The sequence below is a fragment of the Bradysia coprophila genome, unplaced genomic scaffold, assembly GCF_014529535.1.
Source record: "Bradysia coprophila strain Holo2 unplaced genomic scaffold, BU_Bcop_v1 contig_94, whole genome shotgun sequence".
NCBI lineage: Eukaryota > Metazoa > Arthropoda > Insecta > Diptera > Sciaridae > Bradysia > Bradysia coprophila.
Genome location: NW_023504022.1, coordinates 4,587,697 through 4,615,688, shown reverse-complemented (window position 1 = coordinate 4,615,688; position 27,992 = coordinate 4,587,697). Strand labels below are relative to the sequence as shown.

The 27,992-nt window shown below is 34.5% G+C and overlaps 1 protein-coding gene across 1 annotated transcript; it reads right to left on the bottom strand.

The window, feature by feature from the left end:
- Positions 1-233: 233 nt before the first annotated feature.
- On the bottom strand, positions 234-27,258 carry LOC119085044 (growth/differentiation factor 8). Its single transcript, XM_037195255.1, has 3 exons — positions 25,478-27,258; positions 2,566-2,954; positions 234-1,284 (listed from the first exon to the last, which is right to left on the bottom strand). Exons 1-3 carry the CDS (start codon positions 26,334-26,336, stop codon positions 916-918), a joined length of 1,617 nt encoding a protein of 538 aa, XP_037051150.1. The 5' UTR covers positions 26,337-27,258; the 3' UTR covers positions 234-915.
- Positions 27,259-27,992: the final 734 nt, after the last annotated feature.

Genomic DNA, 27,992 nt, shown 5'->3' with positions numbered 1-27,992 from the left:
GTTTTTCAGCTTCTTACATTCGGATGGTATTATAGAAGATTTTAAAGAAACCAGAACTCATGAAATTTCGGGAATTTTTGGAATGTTAGCGAATTCAATTCCCTAAAACAGGCACTGGTACCATGTAATCACCAAAAAATAAGTTACTTTCACTCCCATGTGTGGTACCGAATAATTTTAACCTTTTAGGATCGGCAATCCTAACCAGTTAGAGTTAGTAGTTCCGACAAGCCGTGTTTCTAAAATGGTTGAGCCAAAATTGCATTACACAAAGACAGATTCTAAGTGGTGAATTTAATACAGCACACAGATTGTGTATGGACTTCAATATAACGGACGTATTATGTAAAATTAAATGATATCGGTCGATAAGTGACACTTGATTTATAGTAATTTCTTAGATTGCCCTGCCTCTGTACTGAACTAAAGTCTGTTTTAATTAACTTCTTCTTAACTCAAGTCACTTTATGTGTGTACTGGTGTATTAAGATGGCATTATCGTGGTTTTGTAAAATAATTATTTAAAATTAATCAAAAAAGTTTACCGTTAAGAGCTTTATAAATCTAACTGTTGAGTATTGTTATGTTGGCGTGTTCAACGTTATTTATTTGTACTAACCCTGCGACTATAGATATAGCACACTTACCAAATTGCATTTTTTTTAGTAAAACTGTGTCTCTTTTCAAAATAACCATAAATGTTAAGCCAAATATATTCGAGCATCGAACAAATTGCATTGTGATTGTTGGCCGATTAATCAGTTTTAGGAATCAATGCCACTTCTCATTTATCTAGCCGTAAATATCTTAACCAATCAATCACAACATTACAAAATCAAAAAAAAAAATCTATGAAGCGACACGAAAACGTGTCACTTCTAACATAAGAAGTAGTAGACAACAACAGAGAATTCCTTATGAACAACTACATTTATCAACTGCCATATTTGGTATTATGCTATGAATCACTTGCTTATTACTATCGTAATATAAAAGACTTAACGACGACAGTTTTTTCGGAGAACAACACGGTGAAAATGATGATCCCAATTGAGATACATAAGAATGATGATATCTGGGCAGATAGCCTTGCGGACAATCACCCGCACAATAATAGGCATCGTAAACATCCGGTGCAATCACCCAGTCCCAGCCGAATTGACGGAAATCAACACGTAGCGGATACCTACAACAACGCGTTTCACCGCCAGTATGTGCACAATCCAGTTGGCGCTTGGACCGTTTGCGTCGAATCTCTTTGGTTTGGATTTCAATGTATGGAGCCTGCAAAATAAAGCAATTTTTGATTCGCTTCAATATTTAAGTTAGTTGGCGAGGAGTGATTATTTGCACTGGTATTCAACAATGTTACTCTACACCATTTGTTTGTTGATTTTGAAACGGCATATGACAGGGTTTTTCGGAGGAAACTATGGAATGCGATGGTGGAACTTGGTTACCCCAAAAAACTTATAGATTTGGCTAGAATGACCCTGTCACATGTGAGAGCCAAGGTCAGAATTCGGAACAATCTATCTGATACCTTTGAAGCCTTGGAAGGACTTAGACAAGGCGATGAACTGGCAGCTTTACTCTTCAACATTGTTCTTGAGAAGGTGATAAGAGAGAGAGCGACGTGGAAACCAGCGGTACAATCTTCATAAAGTTGAGTCAGTTGTTAGGATATGCTGATGGCCTAGACTTAATTGGACGGAACATTGACATCGTTAAAGAGAATTTCACGAAAATTGAAGATAGGGGCGCTGAGTTCGGTCTCAAGGTCAGTGAGAGAAAAACCAAGTACATGACAACTTCATTGTCTGATGGCAGATCAACGGACCATACGCTGGAGGTGAATGGAAAACACTTCGAGACTGTCGACAGCTTTATTTACCTTGGGTCCCTGGTCAATAGTGATAATAGCATCGGAGAGGAAATCCGTAGAAGGGTAACGCTTAAGTGCGAATTGTACAGATCGCTGATTCGACCAGTTGTAGCATATGGATCGGAAGCTTGGTGCATGACACAAAGTGACGAACAGACACTTTTGGTTTTTGAAAGGAGAATTCTTCGATCAATTTTTGGAGGTGTCAATGTGAACGGCAACTGGAGAAGAAGATACAACCATGAGCTGTATCAGCTTTACAAGGAGCCTGATATAGTCAAATTCATCAAAATCAATCGATTAAGCTGGCTCGGTCATGTACAAAGAATGAACGAAGAACGTGTACCACTGAAACTGCTAAATACAAATCCCGATGGAAGACACAGACCAGGAAGACCAAGAGCGAGATGGAAAGATGCAATTGAGTCTGATCTAAAAGTACTAAGAGTGAGTGACTGGAGAACGTTGGCGCGGAATAGGTCCGATTGGAGAAGATTGCTTGAAGAGGCCAAAACCAATAGTAGGTTGTAATGCCCGCCTAAGTAAGTAAGTAAGTATTCAACAACCTAATTTTGATATAGCATGAACCGAACCATATCCTGACCATTAGTAGGTCATGGTTCATTGCCTCACCATATCAATATCTCGGAAAAGGACATAGAGTTGGTGGGAATACTCACATTTTTTGAATTCGAATCCAACATTATGATCTGCCTCATCCATTGCTTGGTTGTTTTGATAACAATTTCTTGTGGCGTTTGTGGATGCTTTATCCAATCGATAACCATGTCCGTAACATTGAACTGAACATCGAATCCATCGCCCTTCGGAATAGGACCTCTGTAGTCGCTATCTGTACGAGTGTAGCGTTGCAATGTGCTTCGCACTAGACGATTCAATGATATACCGATGGAGTCATGTCGATGTTCTTCCAGAAGTGATGGAATATTTTCAGCAATCCAATCGTCGCCGTGAATATGCAGGTGGAATATGGCCTCACTGATTGCAAGGTTATTGCTGTGGTGTATGGTGAATTCCAAAATGTCACCGCGATGACGAGCTTTTGATACTGTGGAAAGACGAGGGTAGAGTCAAATAAAATAATTTTTTGAAAAATCTCGGTACGAGTAAAGGGCATGCAATACGGGACATGTAATTTTCTTAGGTCAATTTAGAAAACAATTTAACAAAAATGCAGATGTTAAGTGGATCAGAGTCAACAAAAAGAAAGATCTTTGCCCACGAAGGTTTCAGTGATAATGTTTCTGTAAATTACAATTATATTTGTACTTTCTATTTTGCAGCACGTGTCGACTATTCGACTATTAGTGGAGCACTGTGACTACGAGCACAGGTGGTATTTCTACCGGCTTGGTAAGTTATTTATAAAAAATCATTTTTAGCCCCGTACGAAGTACAAAGGGGCTAATAGGATTACGATTCCGTGTGTAATTGATGGAATTCGAAGCAGACGGTAAGGGCAAAGTGTTTGCCTATGTTCATAGATGACGAATCCGCAATAAAAATTTTGTCTGTCCGTCTGTCCGTCACGTCGATATCTTGAGTAAATCAAATCCGATTTCAAAAAAAAAATTTCCCTGAAGATAGCTAAGTTCGAAGATTCGGGCATAGTCTTTCGTGAGTTAGGGCCACCTAAGTGATTTAAGGTCTTTTGGTGATATTTATGGCAAAATAAACGATGGAAATGTAAATGACACGGCAAATGATAGGTATTGCCAATACCAATCCACGTTTTTGAAAATCGGGTGAGTGGACCGTGAGTTAGGGCCTTAGAAGTGAAATGCTACTAGGGCCCTATGTGTATTTTTCATAGAACTCGAGTAAATTTCATCCATTTTTCGTAATTTTTGTTTCATTTGGAAGGTAATCAAAGGCCGAATAGAATGTTGTTGAAAAAAAAGTAAATTTGGGTGCTCGGACTAAGGCCGGTACTAGGGCCCTATGTGTATTTTACATACAACTCGAGTAAATTTCATTCGTTTTTTGTAATTTTTGTTTCATTTGGAAGGTAATCAAAGGCCGAATAGAATGTTGTTGAAAAAAAAATTAAATTTGGGTGCTCGGACTAAGGCCGGTAATAGGGCCCTATGTGTATTTTACATACAACTCGAGTAAATTTCATCCATTTTTCGTAATTTTTGTTTCATTTGGAAGGTAATCAAAGGCCGAATAGAATGTTGTTGAAAAAAATTAAATTTGGGTTCTTGGACTAAGGCCACTACTAGGGCCCTATGTGTATTTTACATAGAACTCGAGTAAATTTCATTCGTTTTTTGTAATTTTTGTTTCATTTGGAAGGTAATCAAAGGCCGAATAGAATGTTGTTGAAAAAAAAGTAAATTTGGGTGCTCGGACTAAGGCCGGTACTAGGGCCCTATGTGTATTTTACATACAACTCGACTAAATTTCATCCGTTTTTCGTAATTTTTGTTTCATTTGGAAGGTAATCAAAGGCCGAATAGAATGTTGTTGAAAAAAATTAAATTTGGGTCCTTGGACTAAGGCCACTACTAGGGCCCTATGTGTATTTTACATGGAACTCGAGTAAATTTCATTCGTTTTTTGTAATTTTTGTTTGATTTGGAAGGTAATCAAAGGCCGAATAGAATGTTGTTGAAAAAAAAATTAAATTTGGGTCCTTGGACTAAGGCCACTACTAGCGCCCTATGTGTATTTTTCATAGAACTCTAGTAAATTTCATCCATTTTTCGTAATTTTTGTTCCATTTGGAAGGTAATCAAAGGCCGAATAGAATGTTGTTGAAAAAAAAAGTAAATTTGGATGCTCGGACTAAGGCCAGTACTAGGGCCCTATGTGTATATTACATAGAACTCGAGTAAATTTCATTCGTTTTTTGTAATTTTTGTTTCATTTGGAAGGTAATCAAAGGCCGAATAGAATGTTGTTGAAAAAAAAATTAAATTTGGGTCCTTGGACTAAGGCCGGTACTAGGGCCCTATGTGTATTTTACATACAACTCGAGTAAATTTCATTCGTTTTTCGTAATTTTTGTTTCATTTGGAAGGTAATCGAAGGCCGAATAGAAAGTTGTTGAAAAAAAAATTGGGTCCTTGGACTAAGCCGCTACTAGGGCCCTATGTGTATTTTACATATAACTCGAGCAAATTTCATCCGTTTTTCGTATTTTTTGTTTCATTTGTTTTCATTTCTCGGACTGAGGCCGATACTAGGCCCTTCAATAAATTAAAATTTTAGGGCTATTTGAAATTTTTGTTTTATTTGAAAGGAACGTCGTACGGGGCTTCGTAATTGCGCTATGCGCAATTTTTAAGATGTACACATTTCATAATAATTTTACTTTAACTACATTAACCGGCGCAATAGGCTTACGGTCAAAGTAGGGTGACAGACGCACTAGGGTCACGTACGCAATAGATATACGGGTTTGTACGGGGCTCAGTCGCAGCAAACGCTCCGACTGTTCTGATGGCTCGTTTTTTGTGAGCGACAAATCGACATGATGACCAACTCAGACAATCAGCGACACCACCGATATACTTATTCCGTCTAAAATGTTCAATCACACTTTCAACAGACAGAAATGCGGTCACATATATTTCGGCATTTCATTTCAATAAAACTGATACAATTGCGCTTGTCGTACGGCATCATCATCACCATACACTGACGACGATTGGGGTCTTTTTCAGAATATCGAGAAATTATCGTTCATAAGCTTAGACCAGCTTTCTGTTGAATTAAAAATACCGACATCTGTTGATTAAACAGAGAATATGCGGTTCAGTATACACATATATTGTGCGAGTGTACTGTACTGTACCATACACGCTGAAATCGAAATCAATTATTTGTCTAGCAACTTTTCTAGACGAACTATTAAGTACCATCAACGGACGGACCGTTTGACTGTATTTTATGAATCGAATCAAAAATTTAAATTTCTCTAAGCGATGTACATACAGCTCTTTTCATACATGCCCATCAAATTTTATTCCATCAATGTAACATATAAGTAGTGTATTCATATAGGTGTACATAGCTCTGGGGGATATAGATATGTTCTTGTTGACCCCGGAGCTGTAAAAGTGTGGCCTAGTTTTTCACTTTTGTGGCGCCTATTTGTCTGGCAAAATTCACTTTGTATTATTGCTAGACGCATGCTACAACATCATTCTATAATCTATAAAGTCATATGTATACATATGCTGTTGCTTCCATGATGTTATATTGCGGTCTGTGCGCGCTTGTGAGCATATGATAATAGTAGATTATAGTTTCTTCGCATTAAATATATATTTGGTTTAAAATAATTGATACTGAGACCGCGACAGACATTGACAGAGACAATGAAATGGTAGCGCGACGGTTAATTAAATTGGTGATAAGTGGAGTGGCTGTGACTGTGCATTTGAAATTTAATTGAATGGATTTTTGTTTTAATTTTATTTTTAGTTTTCTTTATTCGATCATCATAACTTTGAGGTAGACGGTTGTTTTTGTTCAGTGGTCGTCTCAATATGATTTGTTTTCGCTCTCTGTGTGTAGCTGAAGGTCTCAGTATTTCGTGCAGTAAACTTGAATGAATCGGAGATTATTCGATGAAGATTCGCAGACATCTTCAAAGAATACCTACACCATGACGACAGCCAATAACTGTGTCTACAAATTGTCTTGCTAAATTTTGCACATCTCGAAGAGACGCGCACACATTACACACTCCATTATGCATCGATTATTGACAATTAAATATTTTTCATTGAATAAATTTCATTGATAAAATTCGCGCAGTGAGTTTCGTTTTTTTTGGTGTAGATCTGATAGCATGAGCTGGTTGGTCGTCGAATATGAAAAAAAAGCCGATAAGTATTTTATATTGACAAGGCAGTGAAATAATGCAAATATGAGCGATCGATAGTGGAAATTTATGCTCATTTCTGTCGGTTTTAGTTACGATCAAACCGTAGCACAGATCAATTAGTTCAGATTCAAATAAAATTGAGATTAGAATTTGTTGATGTAATTAATTCCATTACTCAGCCAAATTCTAATCTTAAGTACAAGTTACTGGAGTGAGACAGAAAAAACGCGAATAAAATCCTTAAATCGAAGCAGCAAGTCCGGTTGTCAACCGATTCAAAGAACAGAATACCGGATCCAGAACCGGTATCGTTAACCAGTTCCTCCTAAACCGAAACCGGTTATGTAAATTTGATATCGCTGTCTATAAAAAAGCTTTTTCTTCACGTATCTTCTACTTAATTAAGTACCTATTACTGGCACGTGCCTTCAAATTTTATGTAAAAATAATTATTTGCATTGCTTGGGAGCAAAGTCAAGTTTTCGTGGGGATTTTGATGACCCGATGCGAAACCAGGTTAATCACACTGATATGAGACTGCGGTGACCGCAGTACGTCAATGAATGCCCTACAAGACATCCCATTTCACATACTTAAGAGCTTCTAATCGGATCAACAAATTCCTCACGATAACTTGACTTGATTTAGAATTAACATTCACAGACCCTGAGCCTTTAATATGTTTTTGAAGAATAAATATTTATTTCATTGACTGTAAGTCATGGGTCTTACAAACGAAAATTTACACCGTACGTAACACGTTAGCTATGAAAATGACATTAAAAAACGTTAAATGAAACAATTTTGTACTCTTTGAGTAAATCTCAAGCGATTTAAAAAAAAAATTATTCGATGAAGTATTGAAATCCTCAGGTCAAGTTCGAAAATGGTTGGTATCGGTTCAACCATCTGGGAGTAGTTCTCAAAAGAAAACTTTTCCTTTTGGTTAGGTTCCAAGATGGATTATGTTGTTCTAACGATCTAGCTGTTTTAACGAGTGTGAAGTTTCACACGAGCTTAAGTTTTATTGAAAATATACGCCATTTTTTACCGGGGCATTTTATAGTCAACGTTTCGAAGATTTTCAGTGAAACTAAACAAAATTAAATTATTAATGATTTAGACCGTTCTTGTAGTTCTTCTTCAAAATATGTTTTTGTAACGATCAAAATTACATTTCATTGAAATAAGTCAATAAAAATTCTACTGAGAAGTTACAGTCAAGGGATCTGACCCACCCAACAGGTGGGACCTATTAATAAAGTTGTGTAATAACTCGGGATAAAATGCTAAAAAATTACGTCTCGGATCAACAACGTTCATTGATAAACTCGACTTTTTATCCGTAGTTATGTACTAATAACTCATTGCGTCCATTGCATTCAGCACAGTGTATAGACTTCATATTTTAGACACATTTTGTGCTGAGTACGGCTGCTCATTTTTTTGCTAACGACAGCGGCCTTTTATAGTAAAATGAATGTTAACACCAATGAAGTAGCAGATTTTATGTGAAACACCAAGCGAAACTTTAGACAAGAGAAGTAAAATATTCAATTACTTTCGTAATAATATGAAAATATACCAACAAATCAGTCGAAAACAAAGACACAACGTCGTGCAACCGTTCGTTGCATTTAATATAAGAATTCTAGCCAAACAGTTGAAAATAGAAAAATTGTTGGACGATTTATTAGTGCGAACCCTTTCGTACTTATCAGTAAGCAATGTTAGAATTTAATTTAATACTTTATAAGCATTAGGGGGGACATAATAATTACTCTACCCTATTAACATTATATTACGTATAATGTCATGTAGCATGCACACATGAAATGAGTGAACGAACATTACCTCAGAATTTTTTTTTTTTATTATTTCGAATTGCCTATGCGAAAAATAATGCGAATCCTTAGAACATATAGTGTTACGCATAAAATATTACACTTATGTTGTAGCTGAACACAGAACAAAAAAACACTCCTGTTGTAGATCATAATAAGAAACTACTCGAATTAGCTGGGGTTAGGGTTACGAAAATGTCATAGTAATGCACATAATTATTGCGATACGAAATGGGGGATGATGTTCTTTACCCAATGTAATTATACAAGTGCATGTTTCGTTGATGATTTAGGTATTATAGATTGCGATATGTACGGGATTGTTGACTTACACAATACGCAGCAAATTTGAATTGAAGGATTTATGATCTATATTTAACAATGGATTCGATTACACTTTGTAGTTTGTACGCTTAGCCATCAGTTTGCACTTGCAACAATACCTTGTTTGTTGTGTATGATTGATGAAACGTGTTCGAAGCATTGCGATTATTTTTTTTTTTTCTGTAGCTAGTGTTACAGTGTCGTTATAATTAATTATTTTTGTTCCAAGAATGCGTACAGCATATTATACAAAAATGAACTCATTTAAAATAAGGTCACGTTGAATTTATAAATAAATGAAAATGTTACATTTTATCCGTCCACCTGCTATTAATGTGCGGCCGCAATTATGATTGTGGAAACGAACTTCCTATAAAACAATTTCGAACTGTTCCATAAAATAATCTGCTGAAACCGAGCTCTTGGAATGATATCGACAAATGACGGTTAAACGGTGAATACAAACAGATTTTATCCATTTCTGTAGTTATCACGGAAGCTCGTGATGCTTAGATTTATTATGGATTGTATGTGAGATGGAGACATTTGTAGCTAGAAGCCTTCGAGTTATTAATTTTACTTGCATATGAAAAGCATATGACGGTAGAATCATTGAATCTGTTATGTCTTTCGTTTAAAATGCACCACTTGACATGCAATCTATTACTTCATTATTTTTACTATAATTGTTAATTACTGTGTAAGAAAACATTAGCCCAATTTTATCGCTCGTTCTGGTCATTGTTGTCGATAACAGCTGATTAGCAATATGTAAAAGTATTTTTTGAAAGATTTGCAGGATTAATCTTAATTTCATTTCGTTTCTGTTGAGGTGGACTAGGTCACAACGGACTATTTTATTAGGGAATGCAATACCGGTACTAATACCGGAAATATCCAATACCGAATACCGGTTTTGACCAAAAAATACCGGTATTAATACCGGAAAATTCATCATAGTTTTTAAAGGGAAAATGTACGCAAATTCAAAAAAAAATGAATTCAAAATTGCTCTTGTAAGTTGTTTATTCTAAGTACATCCCGTTTTATTAAGTTTACTTCTTATGAGCTCACGAAAACTTGTTATCTAATGTTTTAGCATTTTAACTTAAACTGTTGTTAGAGAATTTGGATTTATCTATAAGTGAATCTTTCACGTGTAGTTTTGAACGTAAAAATTACAAAATTATCTTGGCTAGACAGACAGTCACAGTGTCCAAAAATTAAATGATTTCTAAAGTGAAACAGTGATGTTTCATCCTTCTATTAACTAACGCAGCGAGAAATATTCCCCTTTCGCGATATTTTCATACAAAAGTGATTGATATATTCCAAACAAGTTAAATAGCAGGATATATTCTTTGTACACTCAACCTTGTAATCGACCAATGGTACAAAACTTTATTTTACCTGGAAAACATACTAATTCCAGGGGTGGCGTTATCTAACATGCAGAACAAACACCAAAACAAACAAACAAACAGAGCATAATTACTCTTCCCTTTCCCATGGATCGCGTGAAGCGAAAGAGGAGATGAAATGCTGTTTCGACCTCCGGATACAGTGGCGGTCAGAGGTGAGCGTGGTCTAACCATCTTCAGTCGTTTCCAATGGTCCGTTACACGAGACAGCAGTAAATTTTCTGATCGAACTAGTAATTTGAAAATTTACAATAAAAGTTCTGCCACCTTTCGATGGAAATTTCGGTGTGTTTGGGACTAAACTTGCCTTGCCATTGTAATCGGCCAATGGTACAAAACTTTATTTTATCTGGAAAACATATTAATTCCAGGGGTCGATTACAATGATTACAAAATTGAATCATAGTGATAGTTTTCCAGGCGTAAATATGGAGCGTAAGGGAAGAACAAAACAAATCTCTGCTCAAATCTGTTCATTGTTTTTTTTTTCGAATATTTTGTCAGTTTTTAGCTCGAATTTATAATGTATTTCAGATTCATGCGAACACAAAACTGAGTTTGAATTTATGGAAAATAGGACTGAAACCAAAAGGATAGCGTTCAAACCCTTTAGGAGTGAAACAACAAGGATGGCGTTCAAACCCTTATATTTTCCTTATGAAAATATTGAGTGAATTGAGCTTCATTTTAGGGATGCTATTCTTTGCATGACATCAACGACTTTTGTCTGCTGCCTAATCCATTGATTTGTCAATCTGTCTCTGCGAAACGGAGGTTGCACAGGTATCTTCCATTTAAGTTAATTCCCATTTCGCTCCAGTTTAATTTCTTGAAAACACTCTCCAGAGTTGCTGTGAATAACTTCGGTGAGACGGTGTCACCCTGTCTTACACCTCGAACGAGCTTGAATTTGGCAGTGTTCTTTTGTAGTTTTATACAGGACGTAGCGTTTTCGTATATATAGAGTACCTTGAGTCCACTCTATATTCGTCTAATGAGTCCAATATTGACCATGTTTCCACTGAATCGAAAGCTTTCTCAAAGTCTATGAACATCAAGACTATGCCAATCTTGTATTCGTTGCATTGTTGGTTTTTCTAATGGTAAATTTAATGCCTTTTGTATATACACGGATAAGCCCAATTATTCATTTCAATTTAGTTTTAGTGATACAATCCGTTTTTTCGTTCTACAATTCTTGACTTTAACACCACTTTAAAATACCGAAAATACCGGTATTGGAGCTCAAAATACCGAATCCCGGTATTGAACAAAACGGTCCGGTATTGCATTCCCTATATTTTATACAACATGAAGATAAAATGGATAAAATGAAATTCTTTTACAGAATTTACTGAAATTTACCAGATTTTAGAAGTATTTACCGAAAATTTACTGATTTTATCAAAAGGCAAATGTTTGGTAAGTTCTAGTAAATTCGGTAAATGAGTTTACCAATAAAAGGCCCTGTAAAGGAATCAATATTGCAAGGTCTAACTTACGACTTCTTCAACAGAAAGAACCGAAACTCAAAGCCGAATTCTCTTTGTGGAAAACGCTGTGAGGGATTCTTTTGAAAAACAGCCTACCGAAATCGGACGCATTTTCCAGTGGACTTTTTTATATGTGCCTAGAAAGGACTTCGACCCTAGAACCCAAAACCACTTTCAAAAAAATTCTTCGAAGCATTTGTGACTGGTGAAAGGTGATAAAAAACCGAAAACTTGCACTTTTCTTACCAAAATTTCTCCAGGTACACGAGCCGTACAGGGTCGTGTGGGGTGTCATTAGAAAGGTAATCACATATACTATTGAGCCGAATAGAGACTCATTGGTTTTAAAATTAATCCACACTGAAATATGTGCAGTTGAAGTTTTCAACCGAAAACTTGCACTTTTCTTACCAATATTGCTCCAGTTACACGAGCCGTACATGGTGTGTGGGGTATCATTTGAAAGGTAATTTCATGTGCTTTTGGGCCAAATAGGGTCTTATGGGGTTTGGATGCATATGCGATGAAATATGGGCACTTAAACATTTCAACTTCTCATATTTCATCGTAGATGCTTTCAAACCCCATAAGACCCTATTTGGCCCAAAAGCACATTAAATTACCTTTCAAATGATACCCCACACCACCATGTACGGCTCGTGTAACTAGAGAAATATTGGTAAGAAAAGTGCAAGTTTTCTGTTGAAAACTTCAACTGCACATATTTCAGTGTGGATGAGTTTTAAGAGCAATGAGTCTCTATTCGGCTCAATAGTACATGTGATTACCTTTCTAATGACACCCCACACGACCCTGTACGGCTCGTGTACCTGGAGAAATTTTGGTAAGAAAAGTGCAAGTTTTCGGTTTTTGATCACCTTTCACCAGTCACAAATGCTTCGAAGATTTTTTTTGAAAGTGGTTTTGGGTTCTAGGGTCGAAGTCCTTTCTAGGCACATATAAAAAGTTCCACTAGAAAACACGCCCGATTTCGGTAGGCTGTTTTTCAAAGGAATCCCTCGTCTTATTCATTCTTTATCGAAACGGAATCACCTTCTTTCTAGGGCCTATGTAGGCCTGTCACCTCACATACTACAGCATATTTGCCTTCCAGACAACTAATTTATATTCCAAAATATAAATTTGCTGCGCGCTAATTATCAGTTTACCGTTTTTTTAATTTTTTTTTTTGAAAAACAATGTCTCTTCGTACAACAAGCGATGTCTTTCAAGTTAGAAATATATTGTGTTGAATATCATACGTTGTTTTCATCAACAGATTTAAATTAATGATCATGTATTCAATAATGTACCTATGCGTTGTATACAGTGCGAAATATAAATTCTGATTACTGCATTTCATGAGAGTATAACGAACTGATAATTTTGTGAAAAGAAAAAAATCTTCGTTCCATAACATGCATCAAGAGACCGTGGAGCGATAAAAGAAAACACCAAATTTTTTAAATAAAACAGAGAACTTTTGATAGGGCAAAAAAAAACTAACCCATTGTCGTTATAGTAGACGAGTGCTTTATATATTCAACATTAATTCAATCATCAACTTGATGCCAGTATACGTGCAAAATTCAATCGTTTATGTGTATTCCAAATGCTGAAATTATTTATGTGGCTATAACATGTACACATAAGTGATAGTGTGATGTGTGTTTCTTTTTTTTTATTTGTCCCAGCACCAACCGAGCGGGTTCTTTGAACCATTTTTTTATTTACCACTTCACTTTCGATTGAACTACCTAAATTGACCATGAATCTTGTACTATCGCACAGCGGAGAGTCACTGTATTTAAATTAATCCCATTCTATGATATAAATTAGAGAGATAAGAACCGTCATGTTGATGCTCGGATGCAATAAAATGTTGTTTAAAATTAGATTGCGATTTTCGCTTTCTTTTTTGTGAATTTTCTTAAAATGTTGTTGTTGTTGTGGTGGTTCGCATTTGCCTAGTCACAGTTGTGTTGAACCGCATGATACACGGCCGCAGAAAAGGAATTAATGCGATTTTGATTTTATTTATAACGAAGTTGCATGCATTCTTGACCCATATAATATAGTCTCAGCTATGTCTATAGATACGGGTACAGACAACGCATACATTTCATTTTATGTATAGCCCGGTGTGTTTGTATATACGTGTGGACATATATTTCGGCTCGCATATATGTACGGTCTGTAATTATTATTATATTGAATTGGAAGAATACATCGTCCGTATATATAACGCGTTGGTTTAGAAATATCAAAAGGTTTCTTGAACCTAACCAAATTGTTAAATGACTTAATTTAATCATTTGATACAAGCGCGAATTTATATTTTTAAAGGTTGTTTGATCACATTATTCGGCGTTGAACTCACTGTGACCAAATTATTTCATACTGCTGAAGTTTAGCCACAATCAGGTGCGATTCTGATTTTTATGTTTGACGATTTTGGCACCGAATGGAAAATCTTGAGGACGATTGATAATAGAGGATTGGCAATGAAAGGAGAAATTTATTAGTTATTGCAGCCTGGAAAGGTGCGGACTGCACTGCATTCTTTCAAAATTAATTTTTAATAATTTTGTAAGAATTTTAAGGAATTTTTACGGATTTAATTCCAAAAATAGACTGTTCCTTCACAGTTTTACTTCTAAAAACCTTTGAAAAGAATAGGGTTAAAGAAAGGTAATATTGCAAGGAAGATCTGGATTTTCAGACTTTAAGCATTGAGATGTGTGAGTCTTCGAATTTTACCATCAAAGAGTTAAGAAGCGTTGGCGTCGCAAAGGGTTCGATGGTCCCCTTTTTCGTAGAAAATTTACGAATGCTTTTTTATGCACGAGATGTGTAAATTGTCACTCTTGCAAATCTTGTTGCTAACTTATGTCGAAATTGGAATTTTGCGTATGTATTGTCAACCTCACCTTCGTCTCGGGTTGACAATATTCACATACATTACGCAAAATTTCCATTTCGGCACATGTTAGCAAAATAGCTATATCTCCGAGAAGCAATTTTGAACTATTACTTCCCAATTATCCTTTCAATTCATTTCATTAATCATTAAATCTGTTACTTCTTTTGTTTCAAATATCGCTTAGTGTTTGATGTAAAATATTCCACTTCTTTACTTTGGCTTCACATTGATTTATGTTATATAAGAGAACTCCGACCGTTTTTTTTCGCTGTAGATAACAGATGACTAGGTCGTTTCAAACATAATGATCGTTAGCAATTCAACACAAGAAAAAACATTCACACACAATAATCTCAATTAAATAAAAAGGTGGGCATAGCAGTTTCAGTTTTAATAACAAAAAAAATACTTTAATCTAAAACTACCTCTTGATAGAAAAAAAAGGTCGTAATGACTGCATAACAGTGAATACTGACCCAACTCAACAAATATTTTATTTTACAATAAAACGAAGAGAAAACTACAAAGCACCTGACAGGCCCGAAACTTGATATCATTAACCCATTTCAACCATCAACGGAATAAAATAAATAGAACCAATTTACAGGTGCATAAAAACGACTTCTTTTTTATAAGAATCTATTTACAACCACCATCTATCAAAGTTAAGCAAAAAACCGAAATAACGCATATTAAAAGGTGCACCATGATAATCAAACACACACATGTAACCGTACTTAATCACAATAAATTTTCGTAACAAAAAAAAATATATTTTTCCTATAAATAATAGGATGGAACCATCGAAAGGTTGATTTTATCAGTGGGAACAATAAAAAAAAACGTTGGAAATAAGGGTGCTGAATAAAGCTAAATTCCTTTAGAAATAAAAAAAAAGGAATTAAGTCCATTGAAAGAAGATGAAGGAAAAAAACGTCATTGTAACATATATTTCTTAATGCAGGTTGTGTATTAATGATTTGTTGGGTGTAGATAATTTGTTATCAGAATTTTATTTTCTACAAAAGCACAAACATTTTTCATTTTTAAGATTTTTGTATTTTTTGTTGTTCAAAAATTGATTTTTTTTATAGAATTATTGGATTAGTGGTTCAATGGTTCCCCAATCGCTTGATCAATATGAGAAAATAAATAGCGCAACTCGGAACATTTATTATGTGTTCTCGTTCCCAGTGGTCTCTTCTTCTTCTTTTTTTCGTAAATCATTTTTCCCTTTTGAATATACTAAATCGTATATTAAACGATGAATCCGTGCTCTTATTCTAAAGTGAGTTATAACATGTGCGCAATAAAATTTATTTCAAGGTTTGAGGATCATCGAACCCGATATTGTGTGTAAAGCGGCATCAAGAATCAACCAAAGAACACAGAGCGCATCATCATCTTTAAGCACAAAACACATAGCATCAATAATGAATTCACTCTCAGGCGCATTTTGCACAATATTATGTATATAAAAATGGATATATATGGGATATATATACGTATATATATGGTGTGTTTTCTGGTCGTACACATATATATATATCTAGATATGGATAATATACATAACCATCTCTCATATTATTTTCTTTTTTCTCAATGAAACCAAAAGCATTTGAAAAATGAACTGACGCAATCAAAATGGTGGTGGGCATTAAATTAATAAATTATTTATTATTGAGAATTATGATGGACTGACTATAAGGATGTGGTATCAACACTGTAACAAATAATATCACAACAACGATAATGTTGCATATATTATGGTCGGTGATGCGAGAGCGCAAGTGGATCGGTGAAACGGTTGGGTTAAGGTGATTTCATTTCACAGTAACGGTATATTAACGGCTAAATATTGTGCACGATATGCAATCGTTACATATCGTTATGAATCTATTACTTCTTTTGTTACTTCTGTAATATTTAAGCCTTAGATTTGATACAAAATCTTTTACCTCATTATTTTGAACAATTGTTCTATTTAAGATCATACTGGAGCTTACGACCTTTCTCTGTCTCCATTATTGATAGTAGAACATAGAGCTGTTTCTAACAGGATTACAATAAAGGGATGCAACTCAAAGCTTCGACATTGAATCACTTCGACCCCAAAAGTATTTATTTCTTCAGCCTGTTCTTAGTCAACACCAAAGGCCATATGGTTCGTTAACCTCCCCATTAAGCGCGGGAGAGTAGCAATTTAATATTATTTTTTTTCTTCATTTAAGTAATAAAAAAGACACAACATTTAAATATCACTTAATTTAGCATTTATAAACACATCTAAGTGGCATGGCGTCGGAAAACAATGAAGATATTTGTTATATACCCATAATATAAATAATGTTCGAAAGTCGAACGAAACGAACTAAGCACAAGATTATTTATATAAAACTGCATTTCAAAGTTGTTGAACAACTCCTGAGACAAGAATGCTAGGACATACGAAAAAAGTAAAGAAGCTAATGATATATACTTAATAATAATCTTAATGAACGTGTTATGGTAGAAAACTTTAAGCGAAAAAAAAACGCTTTTTGTTTTGTTCTGTTTATATTGCAGTTATTTAAAAATTCAATAAATGACGTTAAGGTTAAACATCGCTTTAAAGCTGAATTATGGCGTCAATTCAGCTTTTGTGATTAAAATGCAGGTGATGTCAAACGGAACAAACATTTGTTCTTAGTTAGTCATACTATTTGTCGAAAATAGAAGAATAAATGGATAGAAGACATGAGCCCGATCCGGATGGAATTCTTAAAACCAGAGAAATCGAAATTCGAAAATAATTGACTCGGGTTAAGGGTATCCGATAAAAGTTTTATTTAATAATTTACAACGATGATGAAGTTTATTAAGTAACTAATTGATACTAGACATCATGCCTTGTTTCGACATGTTTTCTAATTTGTGTGTTGTTGCGCTTTGTAATTACACAAAAATTTCGTTGAACAAATGAAAATCTAGATTTTTATTTTCTGAATTTTGGCTGAAATACTAAAATTAAAAAATCTAGATTTTCATCTGTTTAACAAATTGATGGGTGGAACCTTCTACAGTAACTCCAAAAAAAAAAACAGGTTGAATTTCACTTTTCTCTTCCTGTAACTATAAATTTTAAAAATTTCATTGAAAAGCCGGGCTCTAGGAGTTTTGAGTTCGGAATCTCTAGAAGGAAGTATTGAACAAAGTTATAAGAACTCCTAAATTTCGGATGAATCTAGGGCTTCAAAGAATGTGATCATATGTAACAAGGATTTGCATTGGTTGAAATTTGTCAGGCCACTTTTCATCATTATAAAAATCACTAAAAAAGTGGAAAAGCCATGAAGAGGCACCGAAAAACAGATTTAGAAGACAGAATACGGCATAGTGATGAGGTAGATGTATTCTGTCTATAACCCTCGCACAAGAGCGAGTCTCTCTAAGTTTTTTGTAAAATTTCCATTTTGACAAAATAGAAATCGCATAATTTAATGAGTATATGGCGATACACTAGCCCCGTTGAATTTTATGATCATTCGAACGTTGTTCAGCCTTGCATTTCCACAGCTCAGCATTTCTTTTCTTAGAAAAGTAATTTTTCGTCATAAACGAAAAATATTAGTTGGATCAAGAATCCCTAATTACAGATTCCTTAATACTGATCCGCACATGTAACGATATGTCGTTTTGCATGTATGTATATATTGTCATTGTCCATAGACCATAGAGCAATAAAATTTATAAAATTAGACATTTTCAAGTAGCATTTATGTCATTCATTTCATCATGCGAAAAAAATTGCGTAAAAAAAATAATTCATAAAACAGTCTGGATGGTGGATATTAATGAGCTGTCGTACATTATTGTGCACATAGCAAACGATACACTCCATAAATATTGTGATTGAAATTAATATGGTTTGTAGAGACCGAATTGGATCAGACCATGTGTCTATTTTATTATGGCTCTTTGGCATTTAATTTATCTTTAGATATCTTGGATAGATACGATAAATGGTGTAGCTGAACAAGAGAAAAAACTTGGCTTTCAAGTAAATTAATTGAACCTTTTCGAAGGCCGCTAAAATTCAACAAAATAAAAGTTGCACGTGTAACCAGGACCTTGCGATAACACTGCAATCGTTATTGACATCTACACTGAACCTACAGTACTAGGGGTTCTATAAAAAGCCAATAAATATTATGATAACATAGAATGTTCAAATCATTTATCAGTGATCACAATATATATGACGTCCAGTGAAATTAATAATATTGAAAATAAGTCTCAACATTGTGTACATATTTTAGTGTTTACAAACACTATGAGATGCCAATACTATTTATACAAAATTTAATTTAGATGTCTCACGAAAATGCTGGTGCAGTAATTTAGATTTCAAGAACATACTCACTGTTACCGACTAGAGTAAGCATTTTATGCTTCCTAGTGGAGGCTTACACAATTGTGTATTGAAAATGAAGGAAGCAAACTTGACAAAAATTAGGAAAATAAAATCTTCAGATCAAAGTGGTTCTTTGGTTACATTACTTTCGTAAGTTTCCAATTTTACTCAACTATGATTTTAGATAACACGACAGCTATTAGTTTTCTTTAAACCCAGATACTCCAGACACACTAAACATGTTTAGAACCTTTAATAGTTTACACAAGGACTATAATGGAATGAACGATACGAGGGCTTCAGCCTATAAGGTCTATTTAAGTACTGACGTGTCGAGTTGCGTTAATAACCTGAATGATCAGTACGAGCTCTATTCATGTACCGAGACCATATTTCAGCGGTTTACTCCTATAATAGGCAAATCTAGCTCGAAACTGTTAATAAAACCAGAAAATAGTTGTCGATATTACGAACGGTCACTCAATCAATGTCAACGGCCGAAAGTCGTTGTAATATCGCTGAGTCGACCGTCGTTTCCTCGCAAGTTATCAGTATTACACCCAGTTTCACTAAAAAACAGGGAAAATGAAGAGATACGTGACGATAACACCGTCGCAAAGCTCCAAGAAACATCGGTTTTTATATTTCGACTCTCCTATATTCGATTATCGTCGAGTCTACCATAAATAACGTTATTATGGTACTGTGTCAATGCAAGGGACTCGACTATAAATTTAATATTTTAGGCCCATTTTCAGTGGGTTTGAGTGCTATAATCAGCCTACTATAGGCGCCAATGCAATAAGAGAATATGGACTATTATCAACGTGACTCAGGGAACGGAACAAACGATCACCAGATCTGTGTCTCAAGATCACTAGTCGATCATCGTTACAGTGATTAATACAGTGATTAACAAGCTCGTGGAACGAGACATACTTAAAGAATGACTCTTTAGTAGACTGTGTGAAAAGAATCCAGCATTTTCGTCCAAAGTGATGGTTGTTGAACAATCTTATATGAGTGTTATGATGTTATGGCCGTATAACAAAAATATAAAGTTTGACAACAAATAAATCATGCACCGTCGCATTGCGTTGCAGATTATTATGTTCACATGACTTTTACTTTCCGGGCAAAATTCCTTTTTTTATTGTCGTGAATGCGTTCCACCCAACACTGTTCCTAAACATCAACTAATTGCCACAAATTATATCGCCTTAAGTAAGATATATCACGAACCAAAACAAGCTTGTGAGATGTACACATATGTTATACAAAACCCTTCAATTTATTTGACCTACATACTCATAACTTAATCTTTCTTTCTTTCTGCATATCAATTTCCATTCATTGCTGGCAAAGTAACAACAAAATAACAATAAATTCGCAGAGCAACGAAAAAAAAGGAGAAGAAAAAATATAATTGACAGTATAATGATAATCGCTGGAGATTAATGCAGACGTAATAACTTTTTATATTTTTTTTTTATTTCTGTTTGTACTTCTGTCGATTTTATGCTTTAAAATAATAATAAAAAAAATTGCTCATTTTGTATCAATTTAATAAATTTGTTATACACCGAGAGTTGTAGTAAAGTGAAGTACCGGTGTGCGAAGTAAAAAACATGGACATATTTGGATATATGCCGCATATAATGAAGGTGTATAATGCAGTTAAGGTAAACTTTTTTTTTTGCGAATCTAAGTTAATACATTTTGATGTAATAACAGATTTATGGACATCACAGAAAGTATGGGAGAGTCATCTGGAATATTATTATTTTGCGTTTTTACAGAAGTTTATTGTACGTATATGGACAAATTGAAGAAACGAGTCCTTCAGTTTTCATTTTGTAATAAACAAATTAATTGCCACAATGCTTGGAGGATCTGCTGTAAACATTTCCGAAGCTGCTGATACATTTACGAACAGCAACCATACGCACACTGATTTCTTTTTCGTTCAATTTACTTTGGCTACAAACTGCCACTGTTTCGACAAATATAATAGTTATTTACCGCTGTGAGTTCGAAAATGGGAGACATAGCATGTCTTGGACGATTGATTGTAAGAACTACGCTCGTGTTCCAACAAGGGATATTACCTAAAATCAATCGTCCAAGAAAGACTCAAAAAAACTGCGTAAGAAAGTGATATTGGCGTGGGTGACGCTTGTAGCCCACATCGAAGGTGTACGAGTTTAGTATCCACAAATAATGTACAAGACACCTACTGCATGGTAATAGTATTTTCTAGAGATAAAAAGATGAAAATTAGAATTTTTGTGTGAATTTTGTTGATCCGAGGCAAAGCCGATGCCCATAAACACACAAAAACAGGACTTCAAATTTTTAGTAATGGATTTTACATAGCCAGGTCGTCAAAAGACGTGCTTCAAACATCAAAAGTACGGTTTTCGACTCATGTAAAAGCTGTTACATGGTTCGGATGGCGAAACTTCGTTCTCTCCGCAAAAAAAGAGCCGAAAGTGCAGGGTGAAAATGAAGTTCCTGTCCCAAAATAGTAAAATTAAATTCATCGTAGCTTGATTGAAGGCGTAGAATTTTTATGAGACATTTTTGGATTACAAAAAAAATGGCATCGAACGTTTGCAAGGCGAAAATGTCACAGTTTATCCATACTAAAAGCAGTAAAATATGTTTTGGTACACTAATTGATAGACATTCCCACTTCGAAAGCAGAACTTTTTCAGACAATTTTTTGCATTCCGTTGAAATGTTAGTAACTGCGTTAGAGCTTAGATAGCCAACGATATTTAAGAAGAAATTTTTTTTTTAGAAGATTCGGTTAAAAAAAGCTCACCCACCCCATTTTTTATTAACCTGTTACAGACTGGAAGCATATCAGCAGTATTTTTATCGGATCTACTACTTCTACAGATAAAAGTAATTTTATTTCATTCGAATGATTTCAAATCTAGTACTTCGATTCTTTGAACAAGCAAAGACCGCATTAGGCAGAGATTGTCGTTTATTTTAGGCGTCGTTTTTGATAACAGATGTAACACTAATCCTCAGCAATCAAGGGTAAGAGTTCGATTTGAGGTACGTTGGAGTGAAGCTGAATAAAGTCAAGGTGCAAAATTTTTTCGGTTTTCATAAGGTTTACTGGAGGGGTTGCTGCTCACTTTTTTTAATTAATTTGATTTACCAGTGAGTTACCATGATTAACCATCGATTTATTATTGATTAACCAAGTCAAACATCGTAACTTAGCTTGAAATCGTGATAACTCAATGAAATATAATCATTTTGCTCGGGAGATCAAGGTCTTAATTTTTGGTAAAGTGAGCAACCCATCGGGTTTACTTAAGCGTAAATTATTGTTGGCGAACGTAACACGCTTAATTTGATTCCCATTTTAAATATGGATTTTATCAAACCCTATTCACAAGCAACTTTAAGTGAGGAATCAAAAGTGCTAACGGATTTTTTGTCAGTAAATATCAGTTGTCAGTAGTCAATATTTCAATTTATTTGTTTATTTAAATGAAATGTTTTGATCATTATATCATCTCAAATCAAAACAAATTAGCTCGTGTAACTCATTGTAGTCCCATAAACGTTATTTTGTTCAAACGATAGCAGTACGATCTTCAAACGAATAAAATTATTTTTTATGGCTCCTTGTACCTCTCGTAATCAACGTTTTAATTCTGGAAAACAAACACTGCGTCAACTTTTTTTACAATGTATAGTTACAGTTGCACCTTTAGATTGTAGCGAAGTTGTTTCATATGCATTATGGGTTTACGCACTGTGTTGATCCGGTTAAATGCTATTCGAAATTTACCGACGCACAGTGTTCTTCAATTTCGAAATTGATATACTCTTTAGTGAACGATTAGAACGTAATCAATTGCAGTAACATAAACGAAAACACACCTCAGCAACAATTTTAAAGGAGCATTTTAATAAGGCAAACTTTGTATTGGAAATGGACATGTGATCAATGTACATGAACACAGAAGGTAATACAAATGCGCTGTTACGCACGAAACTCTACTTTAAGGTGAATTCATTTACGTCAAGTTGCAACTAGTTGTAAGGTGAATTCGATACAAACTTAGCAGATGCAACAAGATTAGTTACAAGAAAATATGACGATGACAAAATTGAATTCACCTGAAAGTCGGTATCCAAAATAACTCTGATGATCAGCTGAGGTATTACATTTCCTTCAGTGTTTATATGATGGGGAGTTCAGAGGATAACCTTAATGGAGTACTGACTGAATGTCCAATTAATTGCTTGATTGACACTATTACGTACATCGTTACGTTAGTATCCCCTCTACCGTGATAAATAATCGAATTGAAGATATTAATTTTCCCAAAATGAAATTGCTTGTTTATACGATTCAATATAATTGTCGAATTAACGATTTACTTGTTCGACTGCCAACGTTGCAGCACAATTTATTGTTATCATTCCACTGGTATCATATTTGTTGCACATTTTAAGTACAAAAATATTAACGTACACGAAGATGAATATTATTTTTGAAAATGTTTTATTTCGTTTGTCATACACTCTGTGTGTAAACCAGTGCAAGTAAACTTTTATTTTACGCCTCTGATTTTCCAACCTTAATAATTTCGATTTGTTCAATTATTTTTTTTTGCTTCTTTACTCGGCTTTCTTTCGTTCCCTCATCTCAGCTACTATAAATAAATCAATGTGTGTAATGCTTTTCTCAATAACCTTTATACATACCAGATTCAATATAATCTTATCAGAAAAAATTGCGTCACTCATATGTGCTGTATGTACTAAACCATCTCAAGGATATATAATATTACTCTGAAAGAACTCTGAAATCTGTCGAATATGAAGTCAACTTCATTCTTTTATGATACTACGTATGACTACACTCATATAAGGTGTATCGGCCGGTGTCATGCAAATTATTCGGTTGTTCGTTATCAGTTGTGATTCGGAAATTTTTATTTTTTCGACCAAAATGATGTATAAGTTGCAATAAGTTGCAGTATATCGTCTACACCAACACGAACGGAATGAGATTACAAATTATTACCGGCAAACTTTGATAATTGCTGTAATCGACTTTACTCCCATCGTATCATTTTGAAACATGTAAACAACACTCATAAGTGGAACTCGAAGCATTTGCTCACATAATAATTCCAAATCTACGAACTAATATCAGCAGTTTTCGGTTAGCTCGTCGAGAAAGAGAATTGAATTTATTAATTGTCGGGAGTATTAAGGGTGGTAAGTTTGGCCACAAAAATTGGACTTGTTGTGGTGAGTTTATCACTGCTGTTGTAGTGATCTTGTCTTTCCTACTTTGGCTTTGCGAAAGAGAAACCAATCTCATTCTTCCTATTGTAGTATAGGACTGTGATTGGAGTCAGCAGAGCATTTTAGGCAAGAAATCATTTTTAATCAATTGTGGAAGTCTTGTCTCTAATAGGTTATTAACACTGTTTATGGTCAATTAGAAAATTTCTTTCCCGACATCATCTAGCAAAAAGATAATTTTAACTTTCTACCCTATCTTTCGGTGATTTTTTTTTCAAATGTGACGCAATTCCTTCTAATTTCAATGATTATCTCAAACTCTGTCTTCAGATAATTTCAATGAACGAGATTCTCATCACTGAAATGACGAATGAAACATTATGTTTGTCAAAAAGAACAAGACAAAAAACGTAAGTAGGTCACTCAATTACATCTTCAACCAGATTATGAATTTTAAAAACATTTTTTGCGGCAATAAAATTGAACGCGCTTCTAATTAGCAATAAATTTTTATGGACGGGACATTAAGATACTTGTTGATAATTGCCTTGAAGGAAGTATAAAAGGAAGAAACGATCGCGATCGCATTAATTTTATGGTGCAATGAACCATGATGAATAACTCACACGAACGATATTTACTTTTATGACTAACCATGAACCATTTGCTTCAATTGAAAGTAATTTATTTGATCCTGCAACGCCCCAGCTAGTTGTATGTTGTAAACAACATCAACAAAAATAAGAGATAAACTGAGGCTAGTCTTGTATGTAGCCGAACTTACGCTAAATAGATTTTCCATAAAACACTTAGCGTTGCTAAACAACAAAAGAAGTACCAGATTTGTTGATTATTCGATTTCCATTTTTGTGAAAGCTTTACATGAAAATGAAGTGACTTTACAGCAAATCCATCTGGAACACAACTAACTAATTGGTATCTGCAGAAAATTTTGGGAGGATCACGTAATCTATCTAGAGTTCTACAGTTGCAAACAAAAGTACTAGGAAAATCATTGTCGTATAATTTGGTGTATCAACTTACCATTCGGAAATGAATAAATGCTTTGGGTGGACGAAAAGAATGGTTCGTCTTCATCTTCACCGTCATTGTCGTCGCCAACTTTATTCTCATCCCTTTCATAATTCTTCGGCTCGTCACTCATCATCTCGTCCATATAGTCCCGTCCATTCCGTCGAATGTACCGTTCACCGTATTTGTTGTAAAAGTTAGCCAGCACACTCTCCGAAACGGTTGTGACCGATTCCATCGATATATTCGGTGCATGGTCAAATCGGAGCCGTTGCAATATGTGACTTTTGAATGATCTCAGATTATCGGCTTCCACGTCCTTCAGCTGTGAACATGAATGGCAACTCGGTCGTTCACTGATTTCACCGTCCGGATTCGCATTGAAGTGTTCTTTTCGGATGTTATTATTACGATTATTGCGGGCCGTTCTTTGTGTAACCGAACCGCCAGCGGTGCCACTGTTTGAAATAATTTTATTGTTGAAATTTTGTGTGATTGCGGCCGATGTTCGATTCGATTTGAGTGTTTGAGCGTTTGTTAATAATATGGGTGAACTGTTTATGGCATACATGAGAATAAACAATGTCAGTAGGTATCGGTAGATCCATTTGCGATTGAAAAATGTTGTGGAAAATTGCCGGCATACAGTGGTGGAAATGATGGACATGTTTGAATTGTTGATGAAAACTGACTCATCGACGATGGTTGGAATATTATTGCCACACGAATGTGCATGACTGAGACGGCTATTTGATTTATGTGCTTGGAAAGTCTTCATTTCTTCTTGACTATTGGACAGTTTGTCATGGCAGTGTGTTGATTCTGTTGATGGCATTTTAATAGTGGCCTGGATTTTGCATGTGACACTCATTGTACTGTTCTCGTTTTCCCGTTTAACCAATTAATTTGTTCCTCTAAATTAATGTCCAACCTTTAATTTAGCTCTCTTTACATAATTTTAAATTGAATCGACATAATTTCTTTGGCTCGGATTTTATTATTACCACACACACCACCGGTGCTATTTTTTTTACTTTTGTTTGTTTGTTTTAAAAATGCACACGAATATTTCAATATCAAATCAATTTTACTTTATTTAATTTTATTTAACCTTTCCATATAATCACTGCAATCAGCACTCTGCACTTGTTCAGTTTAAAAAAAAATGCGAAAAATTGCATACGCGTTTTCAATTGAAAATTTCTTTTCGATTTATTTTTTACCGAATTTATAATGTAACAAATTTTTGGATGACGTTGAATTTAATTTGTAAATCGGACAACCTCACACCACACTCATATATAATTTTGTATAAATTTTAATTTAGTTTATATTAAAATATTTAATTTTTTTTTATTAAATTCAGTCCATTAAGTATTATCACAAAAATTTCAAAAAAAAAGAATTCAAATTTTAACATTCGCGTTTCACACAGCTGATTGTTTACTTATCATCGTTTTTACCATAAAAAATTTGATTTTTTTTTTAGTTCGGAAAAAGAGATGAGAATTAAATTAATTTTTTTTTCTTCTTCTGTGAGACAGTAAATTAGCTAAGTGTATTACTATCAGTGGAAAGTGTAATGTTTACTTATCGAACTAAAAATATTGAATAATTTTTGCGTACATCCAACAACCATGATACTCAACATAGTAAATAAATTAAAATTTGAGACAAATGAAAAAAAAAGTTAATAAAAAAGAAAAAAAATGAAAAAACTCGACTAAAATTATTATTATTGTAATTCGACTGCTCGCTGTGGATATCCCGAGCCTACTGACTTTACTAAATGATTACCAGCCAGTATTATATGAAATCGTGTTATTCGAATAAATATATGATTCTTATATATGCGTATACACTTCTCTACTTGCCTCTGGCTAAAACAGAGTTGCAATCAGAGTCGAACATTTTTTGATTGAACAATATACATTTTTTGGATGTTCTTTTTTAACATGCTTTTTTATAATATATATCCCGTATGAGTGAAAGTATATACATATATAAATATAAATATACAAATATGCTGGCACACACAAAGATAATAATATACTGTGCCCGTGTCTATACCTGTGTCACGCATGTAAATCGAAAAAAAAAACGATTCGCTGTGTTTAGTGCAAGATCTCTGGTGATCATAACTTTTATATCCACAATTTGTTCATTGAATTTTGTGATGTCCGATGAACGAAGAAGCGAACGAAAGCAAAGATGTAAAGATGTGAACTGAATGCATTCTACTATAGTGTTAGGCGAATGAAACGTTAAGTATACGGACTGGGGCCAGAAACGAGACAGAAATCTTGTTAATATAGGCGAACTAACATTCGTTTCAATAGTCGCAGGACATATTTCCTTTATTCGGTGGGTACTTGGAAATGGAAAACAATGATGATCATAAGAAGAATTCAAATTTTGTAACATTGGTCCCGAAAGCGGGAATTTACAACAGAGACACTGCTAGTTATGATAATAATAGGCAGTTTGCGCAAATGAGGTATTAAATATTATGCATGTGTGGGAACGA

Bases quoted from the DNA above. Each gene is read 5' to 3' on its own strand.
- LOC119085044 (XM_037195255.1), bottom strand. From the start codon at position 26,336: ATGAGTGTCACATGCAAAATCCAGGCCACTATTAAAATGCCATCAACA. The intron at 2,955-25,477 runs GTAAGTTGATAC...GTCTTTCCACAG, and splicing joins CATTTATTCATTTCCGAATG to TATCAAAAGCTCGTCATCGC. The intron at 1,285-2,565 runs GTGAGTATTCCC...TTTATTTTGCAG, and splicing joins TGGATTCGAATTCAAAAAAT to GCTCCATACATTGAAATCCA.